Source organism: Saccopteryx bilineata, chromosome 8, assembly GCF_036850765.1.
Source record: "Saccopteryx bilineata isolate mSacBil1 chromosome 8, mSacBil1_pri_phased_curated, whole genome shotgun sequence".
NCBI lineage: Eukaryota > Metazoa > Chordata > Mammalia > Chiroptera > Emballonuridae > Saccopteryx > Saccopteryx bilineata.
Window position 1 is genome coordinate 37949536 of NC_089497.1, and position 26544 is coordinate 37976079.

At 41.9% G+C, this 26544-nt stretch overlaps 1 protein-coding gene across 1 annotated transcript in view; it reads right to left on the reverse strand.

The window, feature by feature from the left end:
• The window catches only part of MORC1 (MORC family CW-type zinc finger 1), a 194412-nt gene that overhangs the window by 17417 nt on the left and 150451 nt on the right, over positions 1–26544 (reverse strand). The window contains exons 21-25 of the mRNA XM_066241204.1: positions 20851–20917; positions 18372–18438; positions 13660–13806; positions 5698–5785; positions 3527–3580 (exon numbers count right to left, since the gene is read on the reverse strand). Of these exons, the coding sequence (XP_066097301.1) occupies positions 3527–3580; positions 5698–5785; positions 13660–13806; positions 18372–18438; positions 20851–20917 (423 nt within the window). The remainder of the gene's footprint in view (positions 1–3526; positions 3581–5697; positions 5786–13659; positions 13807–18371; positions 18439–20850; positions 20918–26544) is intronic.

Here is a 26544-nt window from a genome sequence, read left to right on the forward strand (position 1 = left end):
TGAGGAATCTCATTATGCCTCAGATGGGTGACTTTGTATCAGATACTTCTTTGTATGTATATTGGATTAAAGGTTTTGATTTCTGCACTATAAAATGGTGCAGACCAGGAGCTTGCTCTCAGCATTAGAGAGGACAGCAGAGAAAGGCCATGTGATGGAGAAGAGAGGCAGCCAAGATGGCAGAGTGCTGAAGGAGAGGTCAGTTTGTGCAGAGAGTAGGAGATGGGGAACAAAGGTGAATACGGCTGGTGAGGTAGAAACCTTTGATTTTAGGAAACTCAGATAAGTCAGTAGCTTTGTGAGCACTGAATGAGTGGGTTTTGGAGCCCAGTGTGTGTATTTCTTGTCCTCTGGGTGCAAGCTAGGATTAAAGCTAATGGCCCACCAGTTCTTGGCTCTGTTGTTTCATTATCGTCTGTCTGAATCAAATGCGAACCTGCATGGGCCAGGCAGCTGTGATGGTGGCCGTGGCTACTGGCTTTATACTGTGGAAAGAGATGAGGCAATGGCTTTGCTTATAGTTGTGGTTTTACACAACTCCAGGGGGCACCATTCACCTCCTAGACTCTATAGATTTGCATGTTGTTGTGATAGTTTTCCAGAAGATGGTTGCAAGCATTATTAAAAAACAAACCTTAGGTGATGGAGGACAATCTGACTTTGGGTGATGGGTATGCAACATAATTGAATGACAAGATAACCTGGACATGTTTTCTTTGAATATATGTACCCTGATTTATTGATGTCACCCCATTAAAATTAATGAAAATTTATTTATTAAAAAAAACAACCTTAAGAGCAAGTCTGAAGATCTAATTAGCTAAGCAATTCATTAAGTGGACAGCATCCTATTTAGCAAGAAGAAGGGCTCTCCCAAGGGTTGTACAAAATGGAAGGCTTTTTTATAGAAAGAAAGGTGGGGCAAGGAAGCTATTAACAGAAGAAAAGAAGGGATTATTTTTAGAACAAGGCATCTTTGGGGTGGGGAATAAGGGTTTTTCTTATGCAAATTGCCTTTCCTATCTATAGGGATGAGGACAGCCAACATGACAGATAATAACCTCACTGGTGTTGACCAGAAAATTCCAGATTACTAGCGAGTTGAAAACAGCAAGTAGGTCAGGTATGAAATCTAGGTTTGGTATCATGGGCTTTTACATAAATGACACTATTTTGAGCCTGTAGTTATCTCTTTAACAGTATAAGCACACGGAAGAAGACACTAATATATGTGCTAATGATGGAGCTGTTGTACCTGTCTGAGCACACACAGTCAGCAGAGATCTAACATCTCAGTATTGATCCTGGTGTCAATGAAAAGTTTTAGACTGTGTGGCCTCTATGATGAATCTGGGAACCTCTGGCTGTCCTATGTCAAAACTTGGGGATTAGTGTGTGTAAAGCCAGTAGCCGCGGCCACCATCACAGCCGCTGGCCAATGCAGGTTTGCATTTGATTTGGACAGACGGTAACAAGAACTGGTGGGCCATTATCTTTCATCCTAGCTCACACTCGGTGGGTGAAAAATACACACAGTGGGAAAACACTTCCCTTTCCATTCAGGGCTCCCAAAGCCACTGACTTATCCGAGTTTCCTAAAATCAAAGGTTTCTACCTCACCAGCCTTATTCACCCCCCTCTGTTCTCCATCTCCTTCTTTCTGCACAAACTGGCTTCTCCTTCAGCACTCGGCCATCTTGGCTGCCTCTCTCCTGCAATGCTAATTTCAGAAACTGAGAGAGTGAGCCCCTGGTCTGCCCCCATTTTATAGTATAGAAATCAAAACCTTTAAGCCAATATAAAAATACAGAAAGGAAGTCTTTGATAGAAAATCACTTATCAGAGGCATAAATGGGATTCCTCATAAGAGTGCACTACCCCACATCATGCAATAGTCAAAGGTGTGGGGAAAAGCTTAGGACTAAAAGGGTGGGAAAGGTTTAGTCTTAAAACTAAGCCTTAGCCTATAAGGACTCTGCTTGCTTACAGCTTGTCCTCCACATCAAATGCAAACTATAAGCGAGCAAACATATACATCATATTTGCAAACTTATTTGACCCACAGTGTGGGAGTTCACATCTTGGAGTCTCAGTTCCTTGAGTGTAAATTAAGAGAGTGAAGGGGATATGATTTTTAAAAGATACTTCTTTAACAGAACTGACAAATTCTAGGAACTCCTCTCACCCCAGGAAATCTTCGAGAATGTGATACACAGTCTTATTTGAAGACTGTAAAAAATAAAAACTACCCAGACAGGGAGAGAGAGAAAGAGAAGTAATAAAACACATCAAAATAGTAATAGCAGTGATCTTGGAATGGTTTGGAACTATGGATGATTTTTAAAATTTTTCTTTTACTTTTTTAATTAGCACTAATTATTTTTATAACTATTTTTATAATGGAAAAATATAAACTCTAAAAACTGTTGATAGGCTAATAAAAAAACAAACAATAAACCTAGAAAAATATGAACTTGTCCAAAATACAATAGGTCCTCAAATAAAGGTATTTTTGTTCAACATTGTTTCATTACGTTGATGAGATGCCACAGGAACCTAACTCTTGTTTACATCAGCAGCCTCTGGTAAAATTGGTTTCGTTATTCAGCATTCCATTTAAAGTCACAGAACCCACTGATGATTTAAGAGGACTTAACTGCAATGAAAACTCGAATCTGCACACAATTTCTGGTTTTGTCCAGTGTCTCTGAGATTCAGTTAATCTATTTCTCACTCCTTGCCTCCCTCCATTTCTCTCTCTCCTCCTTCCTTCCTTCCTTCCCTCCCTCCCTCCCTCCCTCCCTCCTTCCTTCCCTTCCTTCCTTCCTTCCTTCCTTCCTTTCTTCCTTCCTTCCTCCCTCCCTCCCTCCCTCCCTCCCTCCCTCCCTTCCTCCCTCCCTTTTTTCCTCCCTTTTTCTCTTCCTTCTTTTTCCTCCCTCCCTCTCTCTCTCTCTCTTTTTTAATTAGACAGACAGACAGGAAGGGAGTGAGATGAAAAGCATCAACTTGTAGCTCCAACACTTTAGTTATTCATTGATTACTTTTCTTAAGTGCCTTGAGGTGGGGCGGGGGGCTCCAGCCTGCAATCTCTGGGCTCAAGCCAGTGACCATGGGATCATGTCTATGATTCTATTCAAGCTGGCAATCCTGCACTCAAGCTGGTGAGCTTGCACTCAAGCTGGCAACCTTGGGGTTTCAAATCTGGGACCTCACCATCCTAGGTCAAGGCTCTATCCACTGCACCACCAGTCAGGTAATTTCTTAAAGACTCAGAATGTCATGTTTCCAGTACAAATAATAGTCCTACTCCAAATGTCTCATAAACTTTATGCTGTGGAAACATTTGCATTTTAAAACTCAGAAGGATGCTTTGTGACATCTGATATGCTACACATTAATCTAAGTCTTGATAACTGAATGCAAATTTGATTTCTTTCCAAACCCAACATTTGGAAATGTGTATTATTTCTCCTTTGGAATACAGGATCATTTAGAATATAAATGACTACATTGAAAGGAAGCTTACCTGTTCGGAACATATTTTCAGCTTTCTTTTCATCTCTTCTGGGCACTTTTCCAGCTGTTTTCATAAATTATAATAAAAAAGGATGTTAACTTTTAGAGAGCCAGCTGTTTACAACAGAGTTACAATGTGGAATATCTAGTATAAAAGAAGCATCAAAGCCTAGAACTGGCCAACAATGATACAATGGGCCTTTTAAGCCTGCATCTAATTAAATTAATTCACTAAGGTACCTTTATCTCATTTCAAAAAATGATTAAGATAGTCCACATAATTAATACAGGATGGATGAAAATACTGTGAATAACAAAACCAAGGTGAAAGAAAAGTGAATGAGAAGTAATGAATATTCAAAGCGATGTCGAGAAGGTAGTTGGAGTTTGGAGTTCTTGGATGGGAACACCTCAGAAGTAGACTGAGGAGTCCTGGCCTGAGGGATGGGGCTTGAAGACAGAGACTAGTTGGGATCACCAAGAAGTGCCATTTAATAGAAGAAAGCGTTCCGGAATGAGACCTCTGACATGCCCACATTTAGAAACCAAAGAGACAGGAGTTGCCAGCAAAGACATGAGGGAAGCAAGAACATGAAAATGTGTTGTTAAAGAAGCTATCAAAGGAAAGTTAAAGAGGGAAGCAGTGGCGGACGGGCTGAAGGCCCTGAACAGTCAGGCGAGGTGACTGACCACTGCGTTTGTCAGCACAGCGGTTGCTGGTGGCCTCACAAGTTCGCAGTCCCAGAGACACAGTGCAGTCAGAAGCCTGATGGGAGATGGTGAGGCGTGGGGACAGGGTGAAGATGTAGAAACGATTACTGCAGGTTAGAAAACTACGGGCTTCACCTAGGGTCAGATGAAAGCATATGGCGCTTCAGCAAAATTGATGGGTTGGTGCTCTTTGCACTTAAAGCCTTTCCACGTGTATGCTTCCTTTCCACTGCAGCACTGAGCAGGAAGGTGGGAAGGAGTCCTTCCCACCTCCGGCCCCTCACAGGCCCTTCTCCATTCTGGGAGCACTCTGGTGGCCATGGGCCTGCACACCTCACTCAGCTTGGGGACAACCATTGTGAGACTCACCCTGTACACCCCAGGTGGCTAATCAGAGTTTCTGTCCTTTCATATGTGGTGCTGTCCCTGAGAACAGATTTGTTAAGTACAGCTGCCCTCCTCTTTCCGTGTGATGTCTTAAATATTCTACTAAGACTAGTGCTCAGAGCACCTGACACACTGACCCACTCAATCCTCACCTCAGCTCCTCAGAAAAAGCGGCTGAGGAAGTGTATCTATGAGCTAGAAACTCTACAGTGAGTCCGTAAAGTCATGGTGCACTTTTGACCGGTCACAGGAAAGCAACAAAAGATGATAGAAATGTGAAATCTGCACCAAATAAAAGGAAAACCCTCCCAGTTTCTGTAGGATGATGTGGCAGCATGTGCGCATGCACAGATGATGACGTAACACCGTGTATACAGCGGAGCAGCCCACAGCCATGCCAGTCGAGATGTGGACGGTACAGAGGAAAGTTCAGTGTGTTCTGTGGCTCGCTAAATTCGAATCCGTGACCAAAGTGCAACATGAATATCGGTGCGTTTATAATGAAGCGCCACCACATAGGAATAACATTACTCAGTGGGATAAGCAGGTGAAGGAAACCGGCAGTTTGGTGGAGAAACCCCGTTCTGGTAGGCCATCAGTCAGTGACGAGTCTGTAGAGGCTATACGGGATAGCTACCTAAGGAGCCCTAAAAAATCTGTGCGTGAGCCCACATCGAACTGCACTCAATAGGTATGAAACTGAGAGAGTTTTCCTTTTATTTGGTGCAGACTTCACATTTCTATCGTCTTTTGTTGCTTTCCTGCGACCGGTCAAAAGTGCACCATGACTTTACGGACACATTGTATTTTATATATATATTTTGGGCACAGGAGGGAAGTCAGGGACTATGACCCATTTCTTTGTATCTCTGCAAATGCTTGTTCTCAGTCTGTAAAATCTCCCTGAGGCTTATTTAACCCTTAGCCACATTGGTTTTAATTCTGAGTCTCCTTTAGGTATAAACATTTTTATCTTCATTCACTAAACTCCTCTTACTGGTACCACTTTACATTTTTCTTCACTGAAGGTTTAAGTTCAGGCTTTTCCATCATTCCCTTAGAGTTCCACAAAAGCCATCTTACCTCTGGACTTTCTACAAATTCCTCCATAGATGAGTAGCCAAATTCTGGTGGTAGCTGATAATCAGGAAAGAAATGCAGAAGAACCTCCCTGGGAATAAAAGCACAGCAGAGATGGAAATGTAGCAGAAAAAAAAGACACAGCACCCCTCTGTCAGGACTGGCTCTGACTCCTGGTGCTAAACGTTTTAACGAAGATGAACATCGAAGCCCACCAAAATATTTTTACCCCCCTGGCATCAAAGTGTTCTCAAAAAAAGCACAAACTGGGGAGAGGAAGGAGGTTAGGGCAACAAGAGGAATGCTGTGGTAGCGGAATTGTTCAGTATCTTGACCGAGTCAATGCCAATATCCTCATTGTAATCCCATTTCATTGTTTTGCAAAACATGATCACGGGAAGCTCGGTAAAGGGCAGAGGGGAGCTGGGTATTATTTCGCATCACCGCATGTTAATCTACACTTACTTTACAAAGTGTGTGGAAGGAAGGACAGGAGGGAAAAAAGGTGAGAGGAAAAGGAAGGAAGGGCTCACAACGCCCACCCAAAGCCAAGCAGTCCAGGAAAGCCCCGTACCCACCTGAGTGTTCCCAACACTGCAGAATTCCTGGAAGAAAACGGGCTGGCTACAGGCTTACTGACTTTTTTTTTCCCTAAGAAAACCAAAAAACTCAACTCTCCAGACTAAGTCCTTTCATTGGACCCTCCAGGACACTCTTAGAAATTGTACATGGACCCGAATCTTTCCAAACAGTGATGGCCATGGTTCTGATAAGTGCTTCATTTAGTAGTACCCCACCCTTCTTTTTTTTTTTTACAGAGACAGAGTCAGAGAGAGGGATAGACAGGGACAGACAGACAGGAACGAAGAGAGATGAGAAGCATCAATCATCAGTTTTTTGTTGCTACACCTTAATTGTTCATTGATTGCTTTCTCACATGTGCCTTGACTGGGAGGCCCAAGCAGACCAAGTAACCCCCTTGCTCAAGCCAATGACCTTGGGTCCAAGCTGGTGAGCTTTGCTCAAACCAGATGAGCCCACGCTCAAGCTGGCGACCTTGGGGTCTCGAACCTGAGTCCTCGGCATCCCAGTCCGACACTCTATCCACTGCACCACTGCCCGGTCAGGCAGTACCCCACCCTTCTTATGAGACAGTTTTCTAGGATTAACTACTTACACAATACTTATTTCATTCCTGGAAGAGTATGAAATCTAGAAATTCATAGCTACCACATCTTAAAAGTATATATGTAACAGTGTTTTCATGTTGAAGTGCTCCAAGAATCTCATGTACATTATCCAAGGGATGGACAAAACTTTTCCACTGGATAATAATATGGCACATAAAAGATAAAACAGCTGCTTCTTGTATCATTTGCATTCCTAGTATCTTAAGTATATGATTTGTGTTAATATTTATAGATTTAAGGAGATTTAATCTGAAAAGTTAAAAATCCTCAGCATTACATAACATCAAATATCACACACACACACACACACACATGTACACACTCTGCAGAATTATTTGTCTGGCTAGTAATATGATGAGTGTTTGGGGGCTGAGTGATGAAGATGAGCAAAAATCAGAGAGCACAGAAAGAAAAGCTGCATCTGGAGTCCCTGGGAAAGGGGACCTGTGGTCAACCTTATGGCTGCTCTGGTGGGACCGAGGGGTGAGGGGTCTCTCACACAAGCCATTCCTCTCTCTCCCTAAATCCAGCCTCCCTTCCTCCAGTACAGGGTGGAGGAGGGTCAATCCTCTCCTCCTCTCAGCACTGGTCCTTTTCATGGCTGGTATAAATTCTTTTGGGTGTAGAGCTTTTCGGCAATCTTCTAAGGAAGTACTTCTAGAAAAACATGCTAAGTCTGACCTGTGGTGGCGCAGTGGATAAAGCATCAACCTGGAAACACTGAGGTTGCCGGTTCAAAACCCTGGGCTTGCCTGGTCAAGGCACATATGGGAGTTGATGCTTCCTGCTCCTCCCCCCTTCTCTTTGTCTCCCTCTCTCTCTCCCCTCTCTACAATGAATAAATAAAATCTTAAAAATAAATAAATATAAAATTAGAAAAACATGCTAAGATGAGAGTGAAAATGCAACGTCATAGGTCCTGAGAGAAGGGGCCCTGACCTATATTTGGAGAAGAGGAGTTAGCAGCTATGGGGTTCGTTCACGGTGTGGGGGAATGTGAGGGAAGTATTGCAGGGGCACATTCAACCACTTTTATAAAGTGCCAAAAATGCACTAAGCATTGCTATGTGCTTTATACACACAACTTCATGCACAGTCTGATTGGGGAGTTATTCTGATTTTCAACCGTTCTGGTTTCCTGATCATTAAGACCACCCACCCCCACCATTAGGCTCAAGCTGGTCGGGTGTACTCCTTCTCCGTCTCTCTATCTAGGACCGTGGCATCCAGCTATTTGCTCTTTCCACCACAGAGCTGCCATTCAATAGCCTTTCCCTGGGGATTCTGTCCCACAAGACTGACTAGAAAAGCAGACAGGTTGTCCGGCTCCTGGGGTCTCCAGGCACAAACATAGAGACCTTTCTCTTTTTCTTATCCTGAGAAATTAAATCAGGAAAACTATCAGATACTGTTAAAAAAAACAACAAAGAAACAAACAAACAAAAACGATACCAAATATCACAAATGTAGGGTCTGAAAGTAGATGGTTAAGAATTCTTTAAAAATTCCTTTATTTATTGTCTTGAGTCCCTTTCTTTGATCGTATTCTTCAATGACACCTTTCTTTTGTTCCTGAGGGTATCTCTTATCAAACCTCTCTCCACCCTCCAAGTTCAGGTTTCCATGAGGACAGACAGAGCAGCCCTTTAATCTAGGAAAGACCCTTCAAGGAGGCATGCCAGGAAACGCCCAGTGTGGAACTACGGGCACAAACTGGTACCTGTTCACTACTACCCATTAAACCAAGTGGATACCGTGCATCTGGGGGACTTGGGGACCAAGTGCTGCCATTTCAACGTGAGTCCTGTCCCCACCACGAACAGCCCTCTTCCCTTACTGATAATTCGACTCCCAGACTTGGTAATACAATCAAGAGTTTGTCTTTAACATTTGTCTCTTTTCAGGAATTCAAGAAAGAAATATTTTCAAAGCTATTACTTGCATCCAGAAACATAACAGGTCCTTGGCTATGATGCTCATCTCAGTTGAATTCCTATAGAGTTTAAACCTGCAAGTTTGAACTGGAAGTTTTAATCGAGTTCAACTAGGTAAGCTACAACACTGAATCAGTTCTGTCTCTGTGTGTGATGATGGCCAAGCTCTGGAAAGTTCCAGCTAAGGGCCATGTCCTTTTCACTCATTAGTCATAGTTTCTTCTCAACAGAGTAACTTTTCCTTAAAAAAAAAAATTCTTACTTGCATTAACACAATTCCACTCTTTCTAGACATGAGCAGGGATCCAGAAAGGTACCTGGTCATCCAGCTGTTCTTGTTAAACAACCACCTAGTTAATAAACTGGTCTTGGCTAAGGAGAAGCATTCGCCTCCTACTTGAGGTAACCTCACACTCTTTCTTCTTCAACCCAGTGAAATAAAAAGACTAGGACGGCATGAAAACGGCCTGGCTCCACTTTTCAAAACCAGGAATCAGCTCATGGTTTTGACAGATCTTAATTGCTAGTGCATTTACTTTTATGGATTTTTCTTTTGCTTTAGTAACTGGCAGTAACTAGAAAAAAAACCTCCTTCTTTTAAAAATTTAGTTTTGGTATTTTTACATTTTAAGATAACACAAAGCATGTTTGTGCTCTTGTAGAGCTGAAATGCATGAAGTCCACCTTATTATCAAATTTACCTAAACAAGACAGAATAAGGCATTATTACAAGGTTAACAGTTAAGAACAAGGACTATAAAACCAGACATCCAGGATTCCAATTCCAGCTCTACTACCTAAGAGTTATGTAATGCTGCACAAATCACTTAACCGCCTCATACCTCAATTGTCTCATCAATAAAATGGGGGAAATAAAACTATCTCTTCATAGGGTTGTTATAAGGTTTAAATTAGTTAACATATATAAAACCTTTAGGATAGTGCCTGGCACATACTAACTGCCTAAGAAATATTGTTCAAAGTTATTTGAAAAAAATAAAATAAAAAAAAACAAAGTTATTTGAGATTTAATAGTACTCTAATATTTAAGACCATCTGATAAAATATAATAGTCTGGATCTCAGTTTAGCTTACTTGCCTCTCACACAACTCAATCACACCGTGATTTGAAAATACTTTAACATCCAGCAATAATACTATTCACTGCTTTTTCCATTAATCCCTTTCAATTTAATTAAAAGTATTCTCTGAATACATACTAATATATGCTACACACTGTGTGGAAAATCTAACCTGTTTTTAAAGAAGTTACTACTGCCTTGGCCATAGAGTTTGGTTGGTTAGATTGTCCTGATACAGGGAGGTAACTGGTTTGATCCCCAATCTGGGCACACACAGAAAGAAATAGATCAATGTTTTCTCTGTCTCTCTTCCTTCCTCTTTCTAAAATCAATCAATAAATATTTATAAGAAAATATTTTAAATAAGTTACTACTACCTGACCAGGCAATGGTGCACTGGATAGAGCATCGAACAGAGATGCAGAGGACCCAGGTTCAAAACCCCAAGGTTGCCGGCTTGAGCGTGGCTCATGCGGCTTGAGCGTGGGCTCACCAGCTTGAGCGAGGGGTCGCTTGTTTGAGAGCTTGAGCATGAGATCACAGAGATGACCATATGGTTGCTGGCTTGAGCCCAAAGTTGCTGGCTTGAGCCCAAGGTCACTGGCTTGAGCAAGGGGTCATGCACTCTGCTGCATTCCCCTGCACCTCTGGTCAAGGCATATATGAGAATGCAATTGATGAACAACTACAGAGACAAAGGAGCCCCAATGAAGAACTGATGTTTCTCATCTCTCTCACTCCCTGTCTCTCTCTCTCTCTCTCTCTCTCTCTGTCACACATACACAAAAAGAAATTACTATCATCTTTGGAGATTAAACAAACTAATACACACAAAACAAAAAATAAGATAGGAAAATGCTAAACTGAGCACAATCAAGTGGTAAAAATAGACAATAAAGCTACAATTTTTATTAATTTATTCCAACAGGAACTAAACAGAGGTGCCCTGACTCTACCTTGGCAGTGTGTAAAGGACGATGTCATGTCCAAAGTGAACCGAGTGGAGGGAACACTCTACACTCTTGAAAAGGCTTGAACTACTCTCTTTGCCTTGTGACAACAAAGGGCAAATATGGCCAGCAAGAGGGAGTGTTGGAGGATGTGGTGTCTTCCACATTGTACAGAGCCAGGCACAATCCTCATGCCTTAAAGGATTTAAGCGCTAGTTAACACAAGAAACATTGGATGACATATAGAATAGAGCTGTACTGGAGAAAAAATAAACAAAGAAGACAAGAAGTCTTTTTCCACTGGTGAAAAATGTGAGAAAACGCACTACTGCTGAAGGCAAAAGAGAAAACTGGTAAATGAGAAGCTCATTTTGTTCCAGTTAAAGCGTGTGTTCTGTATAATTCTTTTTCTACTGAATATTCTTATAAAACAATCACCACAAAAAATTCAAACTGGTACAGCAAAGAGCTGATTTACTAGCACATTTAGCTTTCAAAGTGTTCAGTTGATAATAGTACAATGAGTTCAGGCAAGTTCATTAGGGAGATGGCTTCTGCTATTGATGCCTAATTATAGAAGTGGATGTACTTTAACGTCTTAGTATACTCAGTCAGATTATCTCCTTTTTGATCACATGTAACTCTCTAAAATGAACAGTAATGATACTCTTAGATGCAGAACAAAAATTAGTCAAGTAAGAAAAAGAAGATGATGATACACAGTGGTCTGTCCAAACTCTGTCCAGATGTGGACACACACACACACACACACACACTATTTTATGTGTATACACATGTATGTATTAGCATGTGTAATTATATGTGCATATATGCACATATATATACCTACATGTTTGTATGTATGTATGCATATACACACACACACACACATATACACATATATACATATACATACACATACATAGTGGTTAAGAGCATGAGATTCCAAATCAGGGAGCCAGTGGCTAAATCCAGCCTTGTTCTTAGTAGCAGTACAGTTTTCTTTGAGATTTTGATTGTGTTAGTTTCCCTAAGCTTCAGTTTCCTTATCCATAAAAAAAAAAAAAAAGCAAAAATAATACTAATCTTGTAAGTTTGTGGAAATAAAGAGCAAATGTATACAAAGCACTTGGGTGAATGTGTAAAATACAGTAATGATTTAAAAAATATTGCTATTATCAAGAAAGCCTGTCACAATTATTGGACATGTGGTCATATCCCTAATTTTTTAATAATATGCACACATTTATTCAGATATACACAGGCACATAATTTATTACATACTACAATGTCTCAGTGACCAACTGACACGCCTGAATCTTAGAACTAGTGAGTATAAACCAGGATTCAAATATATGGTTACCCAACTCAAAGCTGAGACTCTTACATATTACTTCTGGTCAAATGCTGACAGAAGGTGAGAAACTGGTAGGAGAACTCCATTCTTTGGGGACTGTTCTACAGGCCATGGCAGTATGAACCTGACATCCATCCAGACCATTGGAGCAGTGGTCTCTTTCATCCCCATAGCTGTACAACACCGAGAAGTCTGGCCTGCCTCTGTCTCTTCCCCAGGCTGGTGCAAGCTCGCCACCCAAGGCGGTCTGTAAATTTGGTAGTCAGAACTTAGTGTTCAGAGATGCAGCACTCTCGCTTTACCTCTTGGTTAATAACATGTCTCTGGTTCCCTAGTATCGTTAGTGAAATGGGTGCTGATGCAAAGTTCGAGTAGCTCCACCTCCATACAAGCAAGAGTGCTAGAGTGCTTCTTTCTTTCTCCTGGGGCAGGGCAGGTGCAGCAGTGCTAAACGACAGTGAGGTCGTCACGCCCCTATAAGCAAGCTCCACAACCCTGGATGCCACCACAGAAATTTCCGTAAAGCCCAGAGCAGCTGTAGAATTGAGTTTGTCATACATAAATACACATATCTCTGTGTGTGTGTGTGTCTGTGCATATATATGGCCAACCATTACCCATTACCTTTTTTTTTACTTCCTGCCTGCTTCTATTCTTTGCTAACTCTCTTCTCCAGGAACTGTCTTACGGAAAAACACTCTTCCAGTTAGGGCACGCTGGTGGTCTCCGTGGCCGAAAGCCTCTTACCACACACTCTCCTCATAGTCTATAACCCCCACCAAACCAACCGGCTGCACTAATGTAGTGGTGTTGCTGCTCCTGCCCCCGCCCTCCTATCTGACACCTATTTGAGAGCACGCTTCTGTATACTAACTTCTCTGGCTTGATTGAAAAGCCCCCTCCAATCACTGGGCCCTATTTAGAAAAACTCTGAATCCTGGACCTTATCTGTTCTGTCTTCAGCTTTTGAGAACTGAGATCCAGACATCTGAGTTCCTTATTAACCAGTCCACAAATTTAACAGCCTATCCTGAGCCAAAAAGTGAAACTCAGGAAGTTTATTATGTAAAGCTACAAGAAATAAAGACTTCTTAGAAGGCCATACAAATGTCATGAGGGTCTTTGTGAGGCCAAAATATAATAATTCTAAAGATAAGAAGGAAGGAAGAAAGGGAAGAAAGAAATTAATTCAGTATCTGAGAGAGGACTAATATCCACCATATTGATGGACCATGTAACAACAGGCAGCAACCGTAGTTCTATTTCAAGGCACATTTAACCCATGGTATATCTAAATCACTGTAGTTAGGAGACAAACTATAAAGTCATTCGATTGAATTTTCTCATTAACATTACCACTTAATAAGTGAAAAAAAATCAGGAGTTGCCACTTTTGTTACTGTTTAGAAACTTCAACAAAGCATGTGGAAATATGTTAGTAAATATCTTTACCATAATTTCGATGTCAGTTTTCTTACTGTTTCCCTGACAGATGTGCTTTGAAGAGGCTTTGTCAGCGAAGAAGGAACTGTACAGCCGTCATGCACAGAAACCCTGGCTTTGGCTCCAGAACTTGGGTCGAAATCTTCCAACGGCACACTGGGCAAAAACAAGCCACCGTTCAGAATTTCAAAGTGGGAATCATAATCGATACTAATAAATTCAGCAATGCCAATACTATGACAAATGAAATGTTAATACACACCAAATGAAAACAAAGACTTATGTGTAGTGCTTAAAACGGTCATTTCTGTAGTTATAGAAAATCAATTCTCAAGTAGAAGAATTACTATTTATTCCTGACAAATCTTGTTCCAAGGATTTTCAGTGGTCACAGTTAAATAAAGTTGGTGATGATTTTTTAAAAATATATTTTGATTTTAGAGAGAAAGAATGAGAGAGAGAGGCAGGGGATGGTAGGAGCAGGAAGCATCAACTCATAGGTGCTTCTCATATGAGCCTTGACCAGGCAAGCCCAGGGTTTTGAACTGGTGACCTCACGTTCCAGGTCATCACCTTATCCACTGCGCCACCACAGGCCAGGTGGTGGTGATGTATTTTTAAAAACAGCTGTCATATGCCATTCACCTCTTATTTGTTAAAAAGAGGCTTTTGAACTAAAGTTCTACTTTAGCCTGGGGGGTGGAGGTATGTACAGAAAAAACAAAAACGGGGAGAAATTTATAGAAAGAAAAATTTAGTCAAATCTGGAGGAAGAAGAGTGTTACAGATGAAGAGTAATGAACGAGGTAGGCCGGCTGGAAGAAGGATGAGGAGGCCAGGGCTGCGGAGTCGAGCGCACAGGCAAGGGAGAGAGGCGAGGGCACGGGACGGCCCCTGTGGCCACGCGGCAGCAGCTGGGATTCGTTCTAAGCAGAGCAGGCACTACCATTGAGGGGTTTCTTGCACGGGAGAAAGGTGATCTGATACACGTTGTAAAAGTATAACTGGCTACAGCATGGGGAATAACTTACGATAAGGATGCATAAAGCAGTGTTGATATGTTAACAAAACCCAATATGGTGGGAACAAGAAAGTTTCGGGGCCGTGCAATGTGGGAAACAAAGTTTTATATTTTTATACTGTATGGACCTCTTAAAAATTGAATAGTAGATCATAGCAAATAAAATATGCTTCTATTAAAAATGCATATATATATGTATATATATATATATGCATCTACTATCAACAAACAGTTCTTAGGCATTAATTATACTAACTTCAGCTTCTATTTCATTTAAGATTAAGAACATTATAATGCTTAATTTTTTGTTAAAGAATATTTGTGTCCTGGCCAGATAGTTTAGTTGGTTAGAGCATTGTCCTGAAGCACAGAGGTTGCTGGTTCAATCCCCGGTCAGGGCACATACAGGAACAGATCAATGTTCCTCTCTCTCTAAAATCAATAAAACATTTTTTTAATAAAATATTTTTTAAAAAAGAATATTTATACAATGTCTGAATGTTCATTAGCTATAACTTCCTTTATGTGGAATTTTTATTTAAAAAATCCTTTAAAATTTTTTAAATCATTTTTGGAATGCTAGAAATTTATGCTGCTGTTAGAAGTGGGGAGTAAAATACTCTGCATCAGAGAGAGTGATTCCTCTCTGAGCCGCTGTTTCTTCCGCCAAATAACAACAGCGCCCACCTCACAGAGCTGTGCTCAACATTACACAAGATGCCTGACCTGTGGTGGCGCAGTGGATAAAGCATTGACCTGGAAATGCTGAGGTCGCTGGTTTGAAACCCTGGGCTTGCCTGGTCAAGGCACATATGGGAGTTGATGCTTCCTGCTCCTCCCCCCCTTCTCTATCTCTCTCTCCTTTCTAAAATGAATAAATAAAATAAAAATAAAATTAAAAAAAAAGAGGGTAGAGAAAAGGTATTCTCACCTGCCTTAAAAAAAAAAAGATTACACAAGATGTAAAATGAATTTCCTTCAATGTGTACTGTTATAAAATAACACACACATACACAATGCATTTTAGTTGTTGGATGGATTTTAAATTTTAACTCAAATCTTAGTAAGTCAGTCTATATATTGTCCATAAAATGGCCTCACAATAACACTGGCAAAAATTACATATCATTTATTCAGTCAACAAATATTACAAAGTGCCCGCTCTGAGTCACGTGCTATCCTGGACACTAAGGACACAGCGGTGTTCTCATGGAGTGAGTTAGCTTTGAGTAAAAAATATATAGAGAATAAGCAGTCTGTTCCATGTCCGTGGGGAGGGAGGTTGGGGGACTGGATGAGAGAAGGTGAAGGGATTAAGCAAAAATAAATAAGTAAATAAATAAAATGATATATATATACACACACACATACATAAACACAGACAACAGTGTGAGGATCGCTAGAGGGAAGGGGGCGGGGGAGGAGGAGGGGGACAAAGGGGAGGCCGGAATGTGGACAGAAGGAGACTCTGCTTGGAGCAATGGGTGCAGGACACGGTATGCAGACGTTTTATTGAGTTGTATACTTGAAATCTGTATCCCTATAAATTCAGTTAAATAAACTAATTTTAAAAAGATACAAGCTAGAATGTAAAACATTAAAAAAACAGATAACAATGAGATACTTTAAAATAGTAATAAGTGCACTAGAAAAAATACAACAGGATGATATAATTCGATAGTCTGCCTTGTCAAAAGTGGGGTGGGCTATTTATTTATTTATTTTTTTGTATTTTTCTGAAGCTGGAAACGGGGAGGCAGTCAGACAGACTCCCGCATGCGCCCGACCGGGATCCACCTGGCACGCCCACCAGGGAGCAATGCTCTGCCCATCCAGGGCGTCGCTCTGTCGCAACCAGAGCCACTCTAGCGCCTGGGGCAGAGGCCAAGGAGCCATCCCCAGCACCCGGGCCATCTTTGCTCCAGTGGAGCCTTGGCTGCGGGAGGGGAAGAGAGAGACAGAGAGGAAGGAGAGGGGGAGGGGTGGAGAAGCAGATGGGCGCTTCTCCTGTGTGCCCTGGCCGGGAATCGAACCCGGGACTTCCACACACCAGGCCAACGCTCTACCACTGAGCCAACTGGCCAGGGCCAGGTGGGCTATTTTAAATAAAGTGGTCAGGAAAACTCTTTCAGGGGCTTGGAGTTATGACAAAGAAGAGATATGGCCTCTTTCCTTAATAAAGGTAATATGCAATGGAAGACAGATATTCTGACAAACAATTACACTTGACTGTGAAGCACTGATCATCATTGTGTGTCAGACCAGAACAAATAATTACTGAAGTTAAATGATGTAATATGGTCATTACAACAGACGTTCTGTGAATATCTCAATTATTAGGGAGAGTCAGGGGGACCTCAAAGGAGAGAACCCTCAAACCGAGTGTTGAACGAAAGGTTACAGACCAGTGTACAAGTTTCAGAGGACAAAGAGAAGAAGTAGTGTGGATAGAAACTGGAGATATGTGATAGAACTATAAACTATTTAGAAACTCTGGGAAGCAAAGTGGAAGCTAAAGAGAAAGAGCCCGGAGTGAAGGGGATTTGTGTCATGTTAAGGAGTTTATAATTTATCTTAACAGTGATGGACTGTGAAAGGCTTTGAGTAGAAGAAGTGATGGGATGAGTTAGAGTAACTACTCTGTCAACATGAGCGGGAACATAAAAGCTCCTCTCCATTTTTCCTTGCATTTAATTCAATGAGCTCCTATGCAAAGAGAGCAGGGTATCTGGGTTCAGAGACACTGGTCTGAATGTCTGAAAAGCAATTTAGACAGCTCAATGGTAGAGCGACGGTAAGTTTGCTTCCTTGAAAACATTCTTTTCATTCCATTAGGTATCCAAAATATTCAGCTGATTTTACTTGAAAAGTCACAAGTCTCATATCTAGAAAATTCTAGCATGCAATGATTATTATAATATAATTGCACAGATGTATGACAATTAGATAATGCACCCACACAAAAAATCAGTTCATGATTTCATAGGCACACTCTTATGTATGTGACATTTTTCATTCTTGGACTCTATTACAGATTAAAATTAGTTGTTCACTGTGAGTAGAAAGTTAAGCCTGTCCCTTTTTTTTTTTTTTTTTTTTTTTTTTTATTTTTATGAAGTTGGAAACAGGGAGGCAGACAGACTCCCGCATGTGCCCAACCAGGATCCACCTGGCACGCCCACCAGGGGGTGATGCTCTGCCCATCTGGGGCGTCACTCTGTTGCAACCAGAGCCATTCTAGCGCCTGAGGCAGAGGCCACAGAGCCATCCTCAGCGCCCGGGCCAACTTTGCTCCAATGGAGCCTTGGCTGCGGGAGGGGAAGAGAGAGACAGAGAGGAAGGAGGGGGGAAGGGTGGAGAAACAGATGGGCGCCTCTCCTGTGTGCCCTGCCCGGGAATCGAATCCGGGACTCCTGCACGCCAGGCCAATGCTCTACCACTGAGCCAACCAGCCAGGGCCAAGCCTGTCCCATTTTTATTATTCCCAAATCCTCACAAAAGAAAATGAAAAGGTTTGGAGAAGAAGTAAGAAATTTAGTGTATTCTATTCTTTCTTGTCTCCTTTGTAAAATTTGGTTCCATTCTTAATTGTCTTTGCTTGTTGCTATTATTTTCTTTCTCCTTGTATTTAAACACTGAGAATTACTTTCAACAGTTATAATTTCACTCACTGGGATTTTGTGTCATTGAGTACACTCACTTTTTCCAGTCAGGCAATGAAAAGTTGTCCCATATTTCTGCAGTATCCATGTACAACTCCTGGTTTTCTTCAAAAGAACACAGACAAAATGAACACAGTCACTCTTTGATGATCACATAAAGTCAACTGAAAGAAATGTTATCAGTTCATTAGTTACTTGTATATAATTTGGCTTTGTAGTCAAACATCCTTTTGTAAAACTGCACCAGTATGTTCTCAAGGCAATTTATAATAACCTTTAAACAAAGTGTATATAGTATGTATAACAAGCCCAGAGCCTCTGTAACTTGTTTTTTGATCATTTTTTTCAATGAAGCCTAATACTTGCCATTGTTGTATATGGGATGACTTGACTGGGACTATCCAGATGCTCTTCTCTCACCAGCCTCTGCCCAAACCACTTGTACTCCCTCTAGTATCCTCTATTCCAGGGGTCCCCAAACTACGGCCTGCAGGCCACATGCGGCCCCCTGAGTCCATTTATCCAGCCCCCGCCGCACTTCCGGAAGGGGCACCTCTTTCATTGGTGGTCAGTGAGAGGAGCATAGTTCCCATTGAAATACTGGTCAGTTTGTTGATTTAAATTTACTTGTTCTTTATTTTAAATATTGTATTTGCTCCCATTTTGTTTTTTTACTTTAAAATAAGATTTGTGCAGTGTGCATAGGGATTTGTTCATAGTTTTTTTTATAGTCTGGCCCTCCAACGGTCTGAGGGACAGTGAACTGGCCCCCTGTGTAAAAAGTTTGGGGATCCCTGCTCTATTCCATTTTGGGTTCAGGTTCAAAGACATCCTGACAGATCCCAATCAGAAATGTGTCTCCAGCAGACAGTCTAACTTTAAAGCAGGAAGAGGCCTAGAATCTAACCAGCCATCTCACCCAGAGAACCTCAGAAAGGTAGATTCAGAGAAATCAGTGATTTCTTTACAGTCCCCAGAGAAACGGAAATGCCTTGATCATCTTGGATCAGTTTTACGAGTGTTTGGGAACAGTATAAGCAGTAACTCAATGTGTCCTTCCATCTATCTCTAGAATTCTTTGTGATATCTAATCGAGTTGTTACCGAGTAAACCCTTGCCAACAAGTTTATGACCACTGAAGGCCAAGTGGAACAGGATGCTTCCTAAACAAGGAAAGTTTTAGGTGGTGGGCAAACGGCTGAGGACCTGCCTGACTCCTTTAAGGAAATAGAAAAGAGAACAGACAGAGAGGTTTTCCAAGCATACTGCAGGAACTGTTGGTTTTGCTCACTGGCTTGCATACAAAGTGAAATTTTTTAACCCAACAGCCAACTCATCTATAATTACAGTAATTTGAAAATATTTCACAATTTGTTCTTTCTAAAGCCAGGATGGCTGTTTGAAATTAAGTATTAATTTTTAAGATCAAAATTGCATTAACAATTTTTCCATTACAATTTGGAAACCCAACAGGCACATACTTAAAAAGCCTGTTGATAGTTTAAAACTTCTGTAAAAGATTGGCTTTAAGATTAAGAGACCCTTACAAATGAAATCCTGATTGTGAAATTGCAAATCATTCTAATTAAGATGGAAAAGAAAAAGTGTGATTTCTTAGGGACCTCACTAATGAATTCAAATATACAGATGTGAACGAAGGGCTGGTTAGCTTATCTAAGCAACAGAGTAGGAAGGAAGAGAGAGCTCACCACCAAAAGTGAACACAATGACAGCACGGACCAGTACAAAAAGGACTGCGAAAGATGAAGCCAAAATGAGCTGAGATTTGCTAATGAGACTAATAAATCCTATTTCAAAATAAGAAGATGGCAACAAAAATAATGGACTTACTGCCCAATGGTATGTAATATTAAAGTAAAAGAGAGAATGGTAAAATAATAACATAATACATAATAAGAGAATTATATTAATCATAATGACTTTCAGAGTCCAGTTTGGTTCCAGCTCTCTGTCCAGGGAAACTGTCTTTAAATAGAATATTATAAGATGGCAACTTTACCTATTGTTTTAAAAGTTCACGTCTCTCACTTGAGATAAATTACATCCCAAGAACGCGGAAGAATAAATGCGATCGCCCTTAGTGATCTCAGAAGAATCGTGAAAGACATGGAAAGGATTAAATGACTGAAAACAGGAAAACGTCATTATAATTTTCAAAATAGATTTTTAACATTATTGACTTGATATTAATCCTCAGCAAATTACAAAACGGAATGCAATGTGAAGGGTAACACGAGTCTCCTGTTGGGCACTGCAGTCAGTGTGGCAGTGCTGGGGCACTAGTCTCAGGCAGGAAGTTGTCTCTGCCCCTTCTAAACACACTGTGGATGGCTCTCTACCCACCCCTTACCCCACTTCTGAAATGACAAATTTAAGTCTTTTTAAAATCCAAACTGCTGCTAAACTTCTGATCTATGCCCCAGATATGTCACCTAGTTATACTGAAAACAACTCAAACATTACAACTAATATATATAAACTGAATTTTTCTTTTACCTTTTTTCATAAGAGAATCTTCTTTTTCTTGTTTCAGTAAACCATTGTTCACATCTTCATCTAAAATCTGAAAAGCAAGCTCTTTATTTAAAGCGGTACAAAAATATAGGCTATATAAGGGTACAAAACTAACGTTGAATATCACAGCGTATATCAGAAGAGAGACCATAGCATTGCTGGAAATACAGTTTTATATGTATAGTATAAGGAGAGAAAATTATGTGCTGTAGAAAATTATACTGGCATGCACAAGGATAACTGCATTATAAATGTCATGTCTACTTCTATAGTTTCTTTAAAGAGGTGTGTACATTTTTCCAATCTTTGTACAGATATTTGCACAAGTCCGTATCTTGCACAGGTGTACCAGTAACTCCAACAGGTGAGCAAGTACTTGATTCACCAGGAAGCAACAAAGGAGCCTCTGCTGTTTGAAGGCTTATCACACCTCTGGTTGCTACAGAGCAGACGCCAGGTATGGGCTCAACCACAATGCAATGTAAACTCTGGGGAGGATGGAGTCTGGGATTTGAGCCCCCAAAGCATGATGGGGAAGAATGTGAGCATGAGGATGGGGAGCATGCTTGCCATGATGAGTGAAAAGACACTTTGTCTTTTAACAGAATTGCAGGAAATCTGTTGACAAGGGGTTACAAAGTCTTAATGTGTTGAACGCAGGGGCCAGCTGATGCAGCCATGTGATGTCCGGGAGTAGGGAGAAGATGAGGGCTGGGAAAGTTGGGGGGTGCCATCTAGAAACCAGGTCATCACGTTGGGAATCCTCTAAGACCCATTCCACAAGGTTCACATAAAATAAACTTACATTTTAAGAATGTGTTTCTTTTGGGGGGAGAGAGACGAGAGAGAGGGAGAGTGAGAAGGAGGGAGAGGGGTGGGGGAGAGGGAGAGGAAGAGGGGTGGGGGAGAGGGAGAGGGAGAGTGAGAAGGAGGGAGAGGGGTGGGGGAGAGGGAGAGGGAGAGTGAGAAGGAGGGAGAGGGAGAGGGAGAGGGGTGGGGGAGAGGGAGAAGGGTGGGGGAGAGGGAGAGGGAGAGTGAGAAGGAGGGAGAGGGAGAGGGAGAGGGGTGGGGGAGAAGGAGAGGGAGAGGGGTGGGGGAGAAGGAGAGGGAGAGGGAGAGAGAGAGGGGTGGGGGAGGGAGAGGGAGAGGGAGAGGGAGAGGGAGAGGGAGAGGGAGAGGGAGAGGGAGAGGGAGAAGGAGAGGGAGAGGGAGAGGGAGAAGGAGAAGGAGAGGGAGAGGGAGAGGGAGAGGGAGAGGGGGAAGGAGAAAGAGGGAGAGGGGTGGGGGAGAGGGAGGGAAGGGAAATGGGTGGAAGGAAGAGAGACAAAAAGTGTTAATGTCCTTCAGGAAAATAGACACAGAATGCTCCCCAAATTGTGTGTTTTGTAAATCTGTGAAAAGGTGAGAGTACAGGCAGTAGGAAAGGGAAATATAAGGCAAGGCTCCTGTCTGCTCCTTGATCTGAAGACCCCTGAACACATACTAAGACAGAACCCTGCTCCCCACTTCCAACCTTGGGGAAGGCGTGGGGCCATCAGCCTTCTGGAGCTTGTCCATTGCATGTGTATTTATCTCTCACACCCTCTCTCCCATGCTAAACAAATGTAGGAGAGGCTATCAACCTTCGTTTTCTCCTTTCCTAGGACATACAGGGGTACATTCTGCATGGCATTCTGGACACTGTGCTCTGTCAGGGTGGAGGTTAAATGGGCACACATGTAGCCTAGCAACAAAAAAACTATGATGCTGTCCAACATTGCCATTTTCTATTTTACCCAAATCGAGAAAAAGAAAAGCCTCGTAGGCAGAGGAAAATAAATTTGATTCTAAGCTACTTTTGTTTCAAAATACTTTTGTACTTATACTGTAAATAAATTCATGCTCCAAGATGTAAATAAAGTGCACATATTTTTAAAAGTTGGTTTTGCAAAATGACCTTAAAATATTTGTCTTATTTATTTCTGATGTATCATAAAATTTGAAGGCTTCTTATGATGTGCTGTTATATAAGGAAAATCTATATATGTTAAGTGTTAACCTTGAACTAAATGTTTTTTGACCAGCTTAGCAGCACAGACCATTTCCCACAACAGTTAGCAGCAACCACAAAATAAGCTTACAAGAGGGATTATATAATGTCTTAAATTATAAGACTTTGTTATCTCCATGATGATCCTGCTCAGAATGTGTTCGTTTCCTTTGGTGAAAATCTTATGATGAAACACAGACAAGATGAAAGTAGCCACGATTAATAAAAATGACAGCACTCCCAGCAGGAAACTTTTGTTGGTGGTGTTATTAACACAGTCTCATAAAATTATTTTTGTATTGTATTGTTTAGTTTCTGTTTTTAGCTCTTCCTCTTGAAGGCTATTTTGCTGAGGATCAGGTATGTCCCCTCACTCCAAAAATGTTATTTATATTGTACAAAGCTTTGCCGCCTCTATTGCAAGAGTGATTTCCATGTCTTTTCCATTCCAATATTTTCTTTATTCTTTGGCACAGAAATGTTGAAAAGGTTTTGGATAAATAATTCACAGCCTACAGTATTTCCTTTTAAGTAACACTATGCAAATACATGAGTTCCTAGGATGCTCCCTTCTATGACAAGGTATCTGTAGCTTTGATGGTCCAACTTTTTTTCAAGCTGAGACAAGAAGACAAGCAGTTAGTTGTCTTTTCAATAACACATTTGTGTATTGCACGACTACATGCAAAGCTCTTTCAATGACACCACTCCATTTCATTATAGAACTGTTCTCCAGTCACTTAGGCATAAGTATGTATGTTTCATATTCTGCAGTTTAGGAATGTTCTTTTCCCAAGATTTTACCTCAGTCATACAACAGAGAACACCTCCCACACAGGAAATGAGATTATAGTTAAGTCTTGACATGGAGTTTTCAATACCTTAATTACCACTATGTTAACAATGAGCAGAGTGGGATGTGTCAGTTCCCCAAGGGGTGCAGTGGATCAGCATCATAACACATGCTCAATTCTGTGAAGCGTCTATTTAAGAGGACAGATACATCGCAAAGAAGTTACAGAGAGCAAAAAGATCACACAGCTGTGTAACCCTTACTTGATTCAATTGTGGTTAAGGATGATTGAGAACTGGTATCACTTTATCTGGTTTCTTTCCTTCTAGTTCTTTGTCCCTCAACCTCCACCCCCAAGCATTTATCATCAATGAGGACCCCCAAAGGCTACCAGACCAGCGAATGCCTTCCTGTTAAACTCAAAGAACCTCTCTATTTTCACTCTTCCATAGTTAACACTAGGTTCTAGGCTCCTCCCTTTCATTCATTCAATTTATTCAATTAACTGATTCCCAGTATGGGTCACGGTTATGGTGAAGAGACCAAGTCCTGCCTTTTTGGAACTTTCTAGTGAGGGGGAAAAAAGATATGAAATCAATTTAAAAAGATTATGTAATATAACATCAGGTAACGTAAAATCTGTGAAGAAAAATAGCACAGGTAAGCAAAAGGTATGTCATAACTGAGCCCGTTGTCTTGCTGGGCCTCCCTGTTCTCATGCCACGCCCTCCATGGCTCCTCCCTGTTCTCATGCCACGCCCTCACGGCTCCTCCCTGTTCTCATGCCACGCCCTCCATGGCTCCTCCCTGTTCTCATACCACGCCCTCCACGCTCCTCCCTGTTCTCATGCCACGCCCTCCACGGCTCCTCCCTGTTCTCATGCCACGCCCTCCACGGCTCCTCCCTGTTCTCATGCCACGCCCTCCACGGCTCCTCCCTGTTCTCATGCCACACCCTCCACGGCTCCTCCCTGTTCTCATGCCACACCCTCCACGGCTCCACCCTGTTCTCATGCCACGCCCTCCACAGCTCCTCCCTGTTCTCATGCCATGCTCTCCACAGCTCCTCCCTGTTCTCATGCCACACCCTCCACGGCTCCTCCCTGTTCTCATGCCACACCCTCCATGGCTCCACCCTGTTCTCATGCCACGCCCTCCACGGTTCCTCCCTGTTCTCATGCCACGCCCTCCATGGCTCCTCCCTGTTCTCATGCCACGCCCTCCACGGCTCCTCTCTGTTCTTATGCCACACCCTCCACAGCTCCTCCCTAGCCACTTTTCCGCAGCATCCGGGCACCCCTATCTCCAGGTTTTTAACATATTTGCTGTTCATTTGTTTGTGCCTCTAACTTTTTTTCTAGTCTTTCCTCAAACATCCCCTCAGTCAGGCCTGCCTTGCCCTCTGTATACAAAATTAAATCTCACACTAAGGCTGACACTTCCTATCTGCCCCCTCTGCTTTTCTTTGCTCCTTATTATTTACCATTACCTACCATGCAACATATTTTACTTATTTATCTTCTCTACTTTCTGATTCTCCCATTAGAATGGAATCACCATGAGGACAGGGAGTTGTCTGTTCTTTTCATGCTGCATCTCCATGACTGCTCCATTATTACACACTTTTTTTTTTTTTTACAGAAACAGAGAGAGAGTCAGAGAGAGGGACAGACAGACAGGAACGGAGAGAGATGAGAAGCATCAATTATCAGTTTTTGGTTGCAACACCTTAGTTGCTCACTGATTGCTTTCTCATATGTGCCTTGACTGTGGGCCTTCAGCAGACCAAGTGACCCCTTGCTCAAGCCAGCGACCTTGGGTCCAAGCTGGTGAGCTTTTGCTCAAACTACAGTGTGTCTGTAAAGTCGTGGTGCACTTTTGACCGGTTACAGGAAAGCAACAAAAGACGATAGAAATGTGAAATCTGCACCAAATAAAAGGAAAACTCTCCCAGTTTCATATCTATTCAGTGTAGTTCGATGTGGGCTCTGTTTGTTGCCGCAATTAGTACCCCGTAAAACAGAGATGTTTCTTTAACACCTTTTTATATAAAGCTTTGCCGCCTCTATTGCAAGAGTGATTTCCATGTCTTTTCCATTCCAGTATTTTCTTTACTCTTTGGCATAGAAATGTTGAAAAGGTTGCTTAGGTATAATTGTCAAGCACATGCACGCACAGATTTTTTAGGGCTCCTTAGGTAGCTATCCCGTATAGCCTCTACAGACTGGTCACTGACTGATGGCCTACCAGAACGGGGTTTCTCCACCAAACAGCCGGTTTCCTTCACCTGCTTATTCCATTGAGTAATGTTATTTCTATGTGGTGGCGCTTTGTTATAAACACACTGATATTCATGTTGCACTTCAGTCACGGATTCGAATTTAGCGAGCCACAGAACACACTGAACTTTCCTCTGTACCGTCCACATCTCGCCTGGCATGGCTGTGGGCTGCTGCTGCGCTGTATACACGGCATTACATCATCATCTGCGCATGCGCACATGCTGCCACATCATCCTACAGAAACTGGGAGGGTTTTCCTTTTATTTGGTGCAGATTTCACATTTCTATCATCTTTTGTTGCTTTCCTGTGACCGGTGAAAAGTGCATCATGACTTTACAGACACACTGTAGATGAGCCCACACTCAAGCTGGCCAACTCAGAGTCTCGAACCTGGGTCCTCCGCATCCCAGTCTAAGGCTTTATCCACTGTGCCACCGCCTGGTCAGGCCATTATTACACATTTTCACAACACAAAGAATCAATTCTTTAGACAAAATTGCCACAATTAAATATTCTTTCTCAAAACCTGCCTAAAGCCCCTGACTGCTTACTACCTGCAATACAAACTCTT